General features: G+C 42.6%; 2 protein-coding genes across 4 annotated transcripts in view; both read left to right on the top strand.

The window, feature by feature from the left end:
• PIGA (phosphatidylinositol glycan anchor biosynthesis class A) overlaps nt 1–9,867 on the top strand; it is a 28,696-nt gene extending 18,829 nt beyond the window's left edge. Inside the window, exons 5-6 of the mRNA XM_073668067.1 lie at nt 521–727; nt 3,077–9,867. Coding sequence (XP_073524168.1) covers nt 521–727; nt 3,077–3,373 — 504 coding nt within the window. The 3' untranslated portion in view covers nt 3,374–9,867. The remainder of the gene's footprint in view (nt 1–520; nt 728–3,076) is intronic.
• A 3,534-nt stretch (nt 9,868–13,401) lies between these two features.
• Nucleotides 13,402–13,739, top strand: part of ASB11 (ankyrin repeat and SOCS box containing 11) — a 49,285-nt gene continuing 48,947 nt past the window's right edge. For all 3 annotated transcript variants that reach the window (XM_073668070.1, XM_073668068.1, XM_073668069.1), the window contains exon 1: nt 13,402–13,618. In XM_073668070.1, the coding sequence (XP_073524171.1) occupies nt 13,441–13,618 (178 nt within the window). In that variant the 5' untranslated portion in view covers nt 13,402–13,440. The remainder of the gene's footprint in view (nt 13,619–13,739) is intronic.

Genomic DNA, 13,739 nt, shown 5'->3' on the forward strand with positions numbered 1-13,739 from the left:
AAGATTTAACCTCTTAATGACTTCTAATACACCTTGTTACAGTGGCTATTAAAGGGACTTATGCCACTGAGTCTTCTGTATGGATATAGATTGTCATGTGATGTTCGAGTGTATGTAACTAGTACAAAACTCCAATCCAATAACCCCCTCAGATGCAATGGCCAGTAGCAATCTCAGCATCTAAGCGGTTTCAGAAGCAGGGGCTCACATGGTCCCTAATGGTGGCCTCCGTGTCTGCCATGTATAGAAGATTATTAGCAGCTTGTCCTATTGGGGTAAAAATGAAAGTCCCAATACACCTAATAAACTCTTAAATTCTTGTATGAGAGAGGCTTCTGGCCAAACTGCTCGGTCGCTCCTTTTCTCTCTCCCCCTGCACTTTTAGCCAAGCGTATGTGCTGAGGATAGCGGAGCTATGTTGGGCTGGCCTTGGTAAGCTGGCCATTCTCAGGAACCTCAGAGAAGGCCATGTTGCCTCTGTATATTAGCTACTAATATTTTCATCTTGTCCTTATTACAGGTGGTGACCACTAGAGTGGGAGGAATCCCTGAAGTTCTGCCCGATAACTTCATTATCCTGTGTGAACCCTCTGTGAAGTCTTTGTGCTCCGGTCTAGAGAAAGCTATAGATAAGTTGAGGACGGGAACGTTGCCAAGCACTGAAACCATTCACAATGCCATTAAAACTTTTTATACATGGAGGAATGTGGCCGAGAGAACTGAAAAGGTACGTCTGGTAAAGTTATATTAAGTCTATTTTTGCATATATTTTATACTTTATCGCTGACTCTAAGTGATTTTTTTTTTCTTTTAAAGGTAAAGTGCCTTCAGATAATAACTTTGTAAAATTGGGTTTTATTTTAAAATGTTTGTTTTTTTGTAATTTTTAATGTTCCATATCACCATGTGGACCAAAAAAAAAGGTAAAATCTATTTTCACGTAGGCCTCATGTTAGAATCCTGAAATGTTTTTATCGATCACCCATGATAGCACAACGAAAGAGGGGATTCGCCCACCGAGGACAGGAAACTTACAGGCTAAAAAGGGCGGCACCTCTCCATCACAACGGTTGGTTTCCTGTCCTTGATGGGGGAACCTCGTACAGGCATACCTTACTCAGGAGAACGGAAGATGGAACATTCCTTTCCCCATGCCTGGCCAGCCGGCTCAGGGTCTATGCAAACGTCACGTTGGGTACAAGGGGACTTTCACGCGTGTGCGGACATAAGTGAGTGGCATCCCCGGGCAGGTGATGGTCTGGCTCTGGTGTGGCTCTTGATGTGGCTGGCGGTGTGAGCCGGCTCCATATTCTGTCGTCCTCTCCCCGCAGCAGTATCGGATGTAGCGAGGCCGGGTCGGCGCGCCCAGGAGTGTTGTGCGCTCCGGGGCTTGTGTTATGACACAGGCTGGGGGTGGGCCTGTATGACGTTGCCGGGAGGTGCACCCAGGATGATGGGCGGGTGCACCAGCTTGACACGCTGGGAGGAGGCATGCTTGGATGACGCTGGGGGGCGCGTCCGAATGATGGGCAGGTGCAAGGAAGTGACGCACGCCGGGACGAGGTGCACCCGGATTATACGGGCAGACTGATGCCCATACAGGAGCCACGTGACCCGGAAGTTCAGGGTAGTACCGGGGGGGGGGGGGACACGTGGACCAGTGTATAAACATGCTGGTACCACTGCTCAGGCGCTTCCTAGCTCGCCTGTCCACATCAGGAGAATGGAGACAGATTCTGAGAGATTCTGAGCAGCGTCAGCAGCCTGATGGGAAGCCCCACTCTCGTGGTGCTGTCATGGGTTCCGAAAAATCCGGTTAGCGGAAAGTAACTAAGACTTTTTGTATAGAACAGGAAGTGTGAGTCAAGTATTGGCTTGGTGACCACTGAAAATTGCAAGATTTAATAGTGTTATGGAAAATAAAAATAAATAAATATGAAAATGTTTTAAAAAGTATTTTTAACATAAAAACCTTACGTCTCTGTTGACACATGCCCTTTAAGAATAATTGCATCCCTCCTGTTACTCTGTCAGATACTGCCAGGGACATTGTTCAGTGTCAGATGTTTCCCTTGCGGTGACATATATTACCCACTCACTGTAGCTAAAGTATTACAGGAGCACCAGAAATCCTTCAGAAGGACCACCATTACTGACAGAGGCTTTCCATTGTGATCCTCCACAGGGAGCGCCATAACTGAGGGAGACATCACTTGTGACTGAGAGGATGCACATATGGAGAAGGGTTGTCCCATGAGCCAACCCTTTTTAGTTTTGTTCATTCCAGTTAAAATAACCAACAAAAGGGTAACTTTTTTTTAGGGTATGTGGACTTTGAATATAGGACTTTTGAACTGTATTACTGCTATATAGACTATACTTTGTAAAATTTTGTGAGCCCATGTACCAGCAGCAAGGGATCTCTTTAGAAGGAAACCTATCCTGACCTCGCTTAGGACTAAAAGTTTAAAGGGCAGACGACATGTGGCTCTAAATAAAAACATCTGGACAGAGGAAGGAGCGGAGCATGTACCTCACTTTTATAGTCTATTTAGCAGTATTGAAGTTCAAAATGCATATATTCATGTGCACCTATACTTCAGCAGGTACTATCCACTGAATAGTTGGTAAGTGATGACTGGAGCTTCACTGCTAGACTCACCACTGATCATGAATCCCCATCCTCCGCAGTGTGATTGAATCGAGTTGCATGGTCATACATGACTGCTTCTGCCTCATTCATTGTCTATAGGACTGACAGATATTGTCGAGTGCCATACTCTGCTATCTCACTCTGTCTACCAGACACTGAATGGAGAGGCAGCGGTCGTGTGCGACTATACTGTCGCGGTCGTATGCGACTATACTGCCGCTCTTGTGTGTGACCATACTGCTTCATTCAATGCCTACTCCACAGAGAATGAACAGGGGATGGAGACTCCCCTTTTCATGATTGATGGGGTTCCCCTGTGGATTGGAGACAAATATACTTACATGGGGGACTTTTGCCGTAGCATGTATTAGGATGTGGTTCCTTATCTATCAGCGGCTACATACGATTGTTCTTTTTTTCTAGGTGTATGATCGCGTGGCTGCAGAGACTGTGCTACCAATGAATGAAAGGCTGGGGCGGCTGGTAAACCACTGTGGCGTTGTCACTGGCACGATATTTGCCCTCTTTGTAGTAGTCAGTTTCGTATTTCTAGTTTTCCTACGATGGACGACCCCAGACTACTTGATTGACATCGCCGTTGATGCTACAGGCCCTAAAGCAGCTTGGTCACAACAAAACTGTGCTAAAGAGAAAACTGAAGAAATCACCAGTGAAATTGTAAAAAGCTCGGACCTACTCGGTGAGACTCCGGGTAGATGAGCGGGATTACTCCACTTTTATTATATGAATTGCAGCCTTTCGGCTTCTCAAGTATTTTTTAAAGAATCAATGCTGCCTCCAGTTTTCTATTTAACGTTAATGTAATTTCTTCCATTGTGAACTTCGCTGTAAACACTCCAAGGTGGCTGTATGGTGGACAAGGCTCCTTCCTGCTCCCGAATGTCTTATACATCATTTGCACTATTGCATTATATGGAGGGGTTTATAAAGGCTGTGCACCAGAATTTTAGGGGAAGAAAGCTGTAACTCTCCTTATAGGGTATATTCACATTAGCTGTTGGCTAAACATTCGTGACTCCATTAGGGGATTCCGTCCGAACCCCTGAAAAATGGGATTTGGACAGAGCCATAGACACTATTATCTAAATGTAAACCTCACTAGAGTAAGGTGCTGCAAATATATTAAGTACATTTTGAGACTGGCAGAAAGGGAATTTTGTTTTTTCTTTAAACCTTCAATGGTTTTGGCTCAAGCAGATTTGTGACAGATGTTCTCCACACCCATAGACTTGGTTCCAATTTACAGAAATAACTTGTGCATGTTGCAATTTTTTTTTTTTTTTTTTTTTTCACACGCAAATTTGGTCAGCGAAAAAAAATTGCTCACTACCCCATTAAATAACATTGGTCCATGTGCCGTCCATGTTTTCTTTTTCATGGACAGCATTCTGACCGAAAATACAGTCATGTGAACGAGGCCTTGTAGACCTCATGTGCGCTCCATGTTTGGTGCATTTGCTTGCTTTTTACCCAGATGTATCACTAACAAATGTGGAGCTGAACATGGAGAAAATTATCTATATTTTTGCGTTAAAGGAGTTGTCCACCTTTTGCGGACAATTTATTTTTTAGTTAAATGGATGTATTTGGGGCTAAAAATAATTTCTGCAACTTTCATTAAAATTTCTGCACCGTTTGCCTTCTCTAGTCTCCTTATAGCACTGAGTATTTCTAGCTGCAGAATGAGTTAACGGAGTATCTGTCAGCCCGCTATGATGGTCTGATGGGGAATTTGTAACTGTCTTGTCTTTGCTGATTTCTGACCACAGACAACATTAAAATTGAATGTGCGGGGAAGCAAAGAGCCTTTAAAAGCCAAACGGTGCAACATTTGTTATGAGAGACAATTGCAAAAAATGTTTTTTAACCCAAAATACATGCATTTGAGTAAAAAAGAAAAGATGTCCCAAAAGGTGGACAACCCCTTTAAATCCATCTTTTGGGATGCGTTCACATAAGCTCATTCATACATGTATAAGTCTTCTATTACTGCTAGAAGACCCTATTTTTGCGGGAGCCGTAAACACATCTCTGATTTGTAACAATTTTCCCTATTGCTCCTGACAGTATCTTGTTCTTGGCACCATGTATTCTGGCCGCGCCACAATAAGTGCCCGACCACAGTGATGTGCGTGTGGGCTCTCCTGGGTTATGTAAGTAAGTGGCCCTCTTGTTGCACTGAATCACATTGGTTGGAATAACAACCTACATATTGGGCTTCTTGACAGATTATGGAGGTCTTAAGAGGGTCCAAGCTTCTTACACTCCTATTACTTGCATTACGCCTGCAACCAAAAGTCTCTGTATAGTGTTAGTATGTGTAAAGTGCTGATCTTACTAGGGATCGCTGAAGCGACGAAAGCCATGTTCCTACAAAGAGGTGTATACATGCCATATGTGTATTATATTACTTTTTTGCACTGTTTCAATCTTCATGAGATCTATTCTAGATGTTTAATAATCAGAATATATACATATTTATTGATAAATGACATCTACGTCTTTATTTAGCTACTGATTTTACAGTAATCAGAATGCGGTAACATTAAAATACTATATAGTTTACTACAATAAGGTTTTATTAATATCGATGCACTGTAACAGCAGAAGATATCACATATTATAGCTATGGTACTATTATCTTGTTTTGTTTTTTTTCATTTGCTTCTTGAAGATTCTTCTGGGAATTATATAAAAAAAAATAATTGAGAGTTGAGTAGGACCTTCCTCCTTGTTAGAGTATCCTTACAGGGTTTGACACTGTCTAGTTCAGGGGTCTCAAATGGGCCGCACATAGAAAAAATGTCAGTATGCAGGGCTGCTTTCTCTGCGGGAGAAGATTAAATTTTCAGTGATGTCATTATTTTTCTATATGACTTTTTGATCTTTTTTTTTTTGCCTGTTTTTTGTTATTTTTAATGGTGTTTATCATATGGGTTATGGTACAGGTCTACCTTACTTAATTTTTTTTTAAAAAAACAGCATTTTTAGTGGCTAACTATTATCCTGTTATTTGCTTTGTTTGTCTCTGCACCCTGTGCAGATAGGAGCATGGCCTCCCTTTTCTTTGAGCTGGACATTACGTTTAAAAAGTTCCCCATTGCTGGGTGTCCTTTAGTCGGGGCCTCGGTCCTTCTCAGCTCTTATTCACACATACGTCATTAGACACATGGTAAGGGTTTAATACGAGAGGTTAGGACCATCCCAAATAGGGTCACTGTGACTTGGTGGGATGGCTTTTACATTTTTTTTTTCAAAACTATGTTAACCAAGTACTCCATGTTATTTTCATGCACTGTTACTATTTACTTGTTTACTACAGGGTATTTGCTCATTTTGTTTTTCTCTTTTAGTTTTTTTTTTTTTTTTTTTATTTTTTACATAAAACGGCATTTTTAGTGGCTAATTGTTATTACATTATTTTTTCATCCTTTTATTTTCCATTTTTGTTGTAATTTTTTTTTTCTTTTTTTTGTCCCCCAATCGGCACCATACAGTAATATAGTTTTACAGTTAGCCCCATATAGTAATTCTGGCCCCCATCCTGTAATACTGTCCCCATCCTGGTCCCATCTTGTAGCAATGTCCATATCTAGTAATAATGTCCCCCATCCTGGTCATCACCTTGTAGTAATGTCCCCATCCTGGTCATCATCTTATAGTAATGTCCCCATCCTGATCATCACCTTGTAGTAATGTCCCCATCCTGGTCATCATCTTGTAGTAATGTCCCCATCCTGGTCGTCACCTTGTAGTAATGTCCCCATCCTGGTCGTCACCTTGTAGTAATGTCCCCATCCTGGTAGTCACCTTGTAGTAATGTCCCCATCCTGGTCGTCACCTTGTAGTAATGTAATTCTGCGAACCAGACCTCGCTCCCTCAGCGAACAGCGTCCTCTTCGACTGAGCACTTAGCAATGACGTTGTGTGCGCCTGCGGCAGGACGCAGAGGTCAGCTGTTGTCCTCTGATTGGCCGGTGGCTGGTACTGGTATTGCGGTCCAGAGAGCTGGTGTCTGCGCCGCAATACATTTCAGTTGAATGTGCGTCCGAGGACTATTAATTCTTAATAATCTACATGACATTCTGGAAAATAGAGGCCAACAATAAGGGATCACTTGTTGCAGAATCAGTAGGGGTTGATGATTCTGGACGCCTATTGATGCCACTATTGGTTCTATCTGAAAGCCTGTACCTTTTGGCAACCTAAAGGTACAGGCACATGTAGGGTGCTTTTGACACATTAAACATTAGTTTTCTGCTTTGGAAAAAAAACAAAAAACAATACAAGGTGACCATACTTTAATAAAGGAAAGTATTTGGGAGTATGTTTTTTGCTTTTCTTCTGTGCATATACTGTAAGAAAAAAATGCTGTTTAATATTTGTAACAATTTTGGGCTTAATTTACCTTTTAGGAAATTCTTTTTTTTTTTCTTCATGTGTAGACAAAAAATGTCAGTCTTTACTTCTGTGTTTATTTTCTGTGCTTCTTATTTGCTATTGAAAGTCATTCATTTTGCCCTTTTTATTAATATCCTATGCAATTTCAGCCAAGTGCAAAGTATGTAGAGCTGCCAAATGAAATGGCACAAACTGTGAAAACTCCTTTTAGAACAAAACAATTTTTTTTTTTTTAGTATTTTCATTGTTAAATGGGTTGTCCACTACTTTTAATATTTGGCCATTCTATTTTTATGTTGAAAATTAGTATCTTTGTAAATACCTTGCTTTGCAGTTACTGCCTGTGAGCGGAGCTACCGCGGGCCGCTTGCAGGCATCACGTGACCCGCCACTGATGTCACATCAAGTGAGGCGTAACATCAGTGACGCGCTCCTCGCGGTGGCTGCTGGGTTGTGGGCGGGGTTACCCCACCGCGTCACACCCAACATCCGCCGCGCGCTTTCCCAGTGAATGAGGAGAGGGAGAGCGCGCGGTGGATGCTGCGTATGACATGCGGGGTAACCCCGCCCAAAGCCCAGCGTCCACCGTGGAACGCAGAAGTGAGGGACCCTCTGCTGCAGCCGGAACTTGACGTGACATCAGCGGATGTCAGAGCCGGCTGCAGCTGGGGGTCACGTGATGCCTGTGAGCGGCCAAGGATAGCGCCACTCACAGGCAATAACTGCAACAGAAGGTATTTACAAAGATACTTACACTGTGCAGAATTATTAGGCAAATGAGTATTTTGCTCACATGATACTTTTTATACATGTCGTCCTACTCCAAGCTGCATAGGCTTGAGAGCCAACTACCAATTAAGTAAATCTGGTGATGTGCATCTCTGTAAGGAGGAGGGGTGTTGACTAATGACATCAACACCCTATATAAAGTGTGCTTAATTATTAGGCAACTTCCTTTCCTTTGGCAAAATGGGTCAGAAGAGAGATTTGACGGGCTCTGAAAAGTCCAAAATTGTGAGATGTCTTGCAGAGGGATGCAGCAGTCTTGAAATGTCCAAACTTTTGAAGCGTGATCACCGAACAATCAAGCGTTTCATGTCAAATAGCCAACATGGTCGCAAGAAGCGTGTTGGCCAAAAAAGGCGCAAAATAACTGCCCATGAATTGAGGAAAATCAAGCGTGAAGCTGCCAAGATGTCATTCGCCACCAGTTTTGCCATATTTCAGAGCTGCAACGTTACTGGAGTATCAAAAAGCACAAGGTGTGCGATACTCAGGGACATGGCCAAGGTAAGGAAGGCTGAAAAACGACCACCTTTGAATAAGAAACATAAGATAAAACGTCAAGAATGGGCCAAGAAATATCTTAAGACTGATTTTTCAAAGGTTTTATGGACTGATGAAATGAGAGTGACTCTTGATGGGCCAGATGGATGGGCCAGAGGCTGGATCAGTAAGGGGCAGAGAGCTCCACTCTGACTCAGACTCCAGCAAGGTGGAGGTGGGGTACTGGTATGGGCTGGTATCATCAAAGATGAACTTGTGGGACCTTTTCGGGTTGAGGATGGAGTGAAGCTCAACTCCCAGACCTACTGCCAGTTTTTGGAAGACAGTTCTTCAAGCTGTGGTACAGGAAGAAGTCGGTATCGTTCAAGAAAAACATGATTTTCATGCAGGACAATGCTCCATCACATGCATCCAACTACTCCACAGCGTGGCTGGCCAGTAAAGGTCTAAAAGAAGAAAAAATAATGACATGGCCCCCTTGTTCACCTGATCTGAACCCCATAGAGAACCTGTGGTCCATCATAAAATGTGAGATCTACAGGGAGGGAAAACAGTACACCTCTCGGAACAGTGTCTGGGAGGTTGTGGTGGCTGCTGCACGCAATGTTGATCGAAAACAGATCAAGCAACTGACAGAATCTATGGATGGAAGGCTGTTGAGTGTCATCATAAAGAAAGGTGGTTATATTGATCACTAATTTTTTGGGTTTTTGTTTTTGCATATCAGAAATGTTTATTTCTAAATTTTGTGCACTGATATTACCTGGTGAAAAGAAACAAGTGAGATGGGATTATATTTGGTTTTTATTAAGTTGCCTAATAATTCTGCACAGTAATAGTTACCTGCACAAACAGATATCCTCCTAAAATAGCCAAATCTAAAAAAAAAACACTCCAACTTCCAAAAATATTAAGCTTGGATATTTATGAGTCTTTTGGGTTGATTGAGAATATAGTTGTTGATCAATAATAAAAATAATCCTCTAAAATACAACTTGCCTAATAATTCTGCACACATTGTATTTTCAACATAAAAATAGATTGGCCAATGATTAATAGTAGTGGACAACCTATTTAAGCTTACAGCTTGAAGCTTGGTCCAGTATCCAATGCCAGGAGGCTTATTTGTTGGAGAAAGGCTTCAGACGAAATCATGGATGCAGCTCTGTCTGTATGTAGCACCATGCGTTGGTCTGCAGGTGGGATGAGACTGGTGCACGCTGTGGTCTTATTACAACCTGTCCACGCAGAAAATCGCTCACATGTACTAGGACATTGACTTGCATTGGTCAGCGTGCTGTGCGGGTGCAGTACAAGTTATCCAAACCAAATTTTGGTATCTTGTACTTGATGTCGCTTCACAACCTTGGGATCCTTTCAAAGCCCTAGCCTAAAGATTCACTTCTTGTATCAAGTGAATCCATTAAAATGCACGCTCCCTTAATTGTCTTATCAAATTGTTTTTATACGTTTTTGTTTTTATATATGTTTTGTTAAGGAATATCAGCCATGTAATAAAAGGATCTAAAAACGTATGTTATTTATGTGTATGTTCTATGGGCTTTCTCATAAACTCTGTCAACATTTCTTGCCTGTATAGTTACTAGAAACGTATAGCGTAACTCAAAAACTGAAAGGAAATGTTTTTTTAGTTTTTACTCCTAGCAAGTTTAATTTGTGGGATGAAAAATGATTGATGACCAAACAAGTTACTTCAAGATAAAACACATGCCCATTCTCATACAGCGTTGCGTCTAATATTGGGTGAACCCACACTATTTTTTATGTTCTAATAATGGCTATCACAACAGCACTTGAGACTAGTTTTAAAATATATTTGCATTAAGTTGAGTCAGTGACATAAGTTAAGGGGGTTGTCCGATCCCTACAGTGGACTTTTATAAATATCTATCTTTAAAGGAGTTGTTGGTCTTAAGCCATAAGTTTGCAGTCACTGCAGACCTGTGAGTCCTCATATTGCGCCCACTGCACGCTGTGAGGATTCTGTGGGTGCCTGACCCCAAGTATTTGACTTTCATAAATGCCATCATGTGCCAACTAGATGGGTGCGACCTCGCTCAATGCAATTCTAATGAGCGAGGCCTGAAAAAGGCTAGTCACAATGTGGCTGGGAGTATGCAAATCTCTCCCAGCACCCGAGAATCCTCACCGCGATCAGTGTTCGCGATGTGAGGATCCGCAAATTTGCATTCACATTGTGACTGCAGACTTGTAGCTTAAGACAGGACAAACCCTTTAAGCCCTAACCACTTTTGTAATTAGCTTAAGTAAAAATTCTTCACAATTCTTCCTAACCTGCTATTCCCTATATGTGTCTTATTTTTTCTTTTCTTCCAATGATATTTTGTTTGAGGGGATTCTCAAGCGGGATCTCACAGGAGAATGGCCCTGCGGCCACTTCTCCGCAGCTTCTATAACCACCTCTGAAACAAGACCTCATCGTGGGGTGCCACTGTGGTCACTTAACGCAGCTTCTGTCACTGTCGTCCTCTGATGGCGTCCAGTGGCCTATGATAAAAGCTGTGGGGTGGTGCTGCTGCCTCTTGCCCTGCTTTTATCACTGCCCCCTAATGACGTCTCATTTCAGAGAAGAGACGGAGGTGTTAGATGCAGGGACTGTGACAATGGTTTCTGACAATGCGGATGACGGGAAGTGAAGCTGCAGTCACTTCTCTATCACCGCTACTGAAATGGGAAGACATCAGGGGACGGTGGTGATGGAAGCTGTAATAAGTGACTGCAGCGCCACAATCTTGATGATGTCTTATTTCATGAGTAGTGGTAGAAGCTGCGGGGAAGAGACTGTGGGGCTATCCTCCTGTGATGTCCCGTTTTGAGGCTCCCCCCAAACAAAATGTCATAGAAGATAAGGGGGGGGGGGGAGGGACATAGGGATAATTAGGATTGGGAGAATGGTCTGGAATTTATAATAAAGTTCACCACGGCCACCGGAACATACGAGAGTAGCGTGTGACTTCTGCTACTGTGATGAGCGGCGATGTCAGTAGGGTTATTGCAGTTCACAGCTGATGAACTGCGGTAACCTTACGGACGTCATCGCTCGCAGCGTGGGAACAGTTTATAGCAAGCTTTCTCTGCAGATTCCTTCTCATTTTCATTTGTCTCTGAGCTGGTGGATGTAGACTAGCTGCTGTGATGTTTCCCAAATAATGCACATACAGACATGAGGGCTGCAGCATAGAAGACATTTTTCAGCAATACGGAGTAGTGCGGCTGTGAATACAGCACTCTGTGTCTCTTTCTCACTCTCACCTAGACTTTCATAGGCAGCTGTCATCTAATCCCTCTCTGACCTGGTAATCAGTCTTTCATATGTGGAAAAAGCACATTTCTCTGATGAGATATTTTAGAGATTCTTATATTGGTTTGCACACTTGAGTAATGAAATATTTTCTGACAGGGTTAAAATATGAATCTACATAACTATAGTGTGTTCTTTATTCTTCTGCTTTTCATGGTTTAAAAGGAGGTCATTGGTGTGTGTGTGTATATATAATATTTGTACATTATGTGCAGTCTGCTTTTACAAACATTTGTGAAATGTATCATTCTGAAGATCTCACTGATATCAGCGTGGTCTTGTAATGGGATGTCCCCATTGTAACAAGTCCATTCATGATATTTCTTCTCTACTGAATACTCCACGATCAACTGTGAGTGATGTTATTGGAAAGTGGAAGTGTTTAAAGCAACACTCCCGCTGTTTTTTTTTTCAGTGCTGTAGTGGCACTTTAAATGTTTGTCCCCTTCACCTCTTACCGATGTTCCTCCGATCCCGCGGCGCCATCTTGTACCCATAACTTCTGACTGGCCGGAATAGACTTGTATTGAAAAGTGACCTCCGACGTGCTTTAGCAGGTCACTTTTCGCCGGAAATGGACTAGAGCGATGCTGGAAAAGAATGAAGGGGATGACAGGTGAGTATGAGACAGGGGACTTGCAAAGCACCACTCCAACGATGCAATAAAAAACAAAACACTGGAGTGGTGCTTTACGAACCACAGAAAGTAGCAGAGCCAATAAAATTATGGAGTGGGGTCGCTGAGCACTAACGCACATCATGCATAATAGTTGGCAATTCTCTGCTTACTGAACTTCAGAGATCCAAACCTCCGGCTTGAACATCAGCATAAAAACTGTGTGGGAAGCTTTATGGCATGGGTTTCCATGGCCAAGTAGCTGTAGCTTACATCACCAAGCACAATGCCGAGTGTTGGATGGAGTGGTGTAAAGCCGCCACCACTGGACCACCGGTCCATGTTCTTTGACGTGTTAGATCACTCATCTCTATCTGGCATCTAATAGATAGGTCTGGGTTTGGCAAATCCCAGGAAAACATTACCTGCCTGACTGCATTGTGTCTACCGTAAAGGGAAATCCTAATGCTTCTGCAACATGGGAACAGTTTAGGAAAGGCCCTTTTCTGTTCCTCATGACTGTGCCCCAGTGCACAAAGCAAGTTCCATAAAGACCTAATTGGTGGCGTTTGGTGAGGAAGAACTTGACCGTCCGCACAAAGCCCTGACCTCGAACCCTATCTAATACCTTTGGGATCCCATACAATGGAGATTATGAGCCTGGCCTCTCCACCAACACCACTGTCTGACCTCACAAATGCTCTTCTAGATGAAAAAGCAAAACTTTCCCACAGACATCTCCAGAATCTTGTAGAAAGTCTTCCCAGAAGATCAGGAGCTGTTATAGACCAACTCCATATTAATGCCTTTGGATACAGAATGGGATATCATAAATCCCATGTAGGTGTAATGCGCAGGTGGCCCAATACTTTTCTCCACGTGGTGTATGTATATGATGGTCTTTTAAATACATACAGATTTATCGCTCATAGAAATACAGTTTTGATGCTGTACGTATACAATATTTCTGTTACATGTCCGCGTTGTTTTGGTTTCACTTGATAAAGAGATTTGTTCTCTGAAGTTGTCCAGCAATGGAAAGTTCTAAAATAGATTTTCAGGGCTGCCAAAAATAGCAGCTACACTGAGAGCGTTCCAGCCGCTGGAGCGTGTGCTACAATGGAGAGTAGTTCTATCCTCCTCGCCTTTAGTAACATTTATGTGGCGATATTTGCCCTCTTCTGCTTTAAACTTTTGATCAAAGTGTCCCTGGCTCTGCTGACTCATTTTTACATTGTCCGAGGGAATCGCAAAGAAGCTGCCCGAATAGCGGAGGAGATCTATGGGATCTCGCAAGGTATGGAAGCCATGTGCATTGTATCTAGTTTTCCTCTGACTCCGTATAGCAGAACATTTTGCCAACTTGACATACATTAGACTAAAATTTTCAAAATCTGGTTGATAACTGTTGTATGAAA

This window comes from Phyllobates terribilis, unplaced genomic scaffold (genome assembly GCF_046119375.1).
Source record: "Phyllobates terribilis strain yellow unplaced genomic scaffold, ASM4611937v1 Scaffold_2__4_contigs__length_985480577, whole genome shotgun sequence".
Classification (NCBI taxonomy): Eukaryota; Metazoa; Chordata; class Amphibia; order Anura; family Dendrobatidae; genus Phyllobates; species Phyllobates terribilis.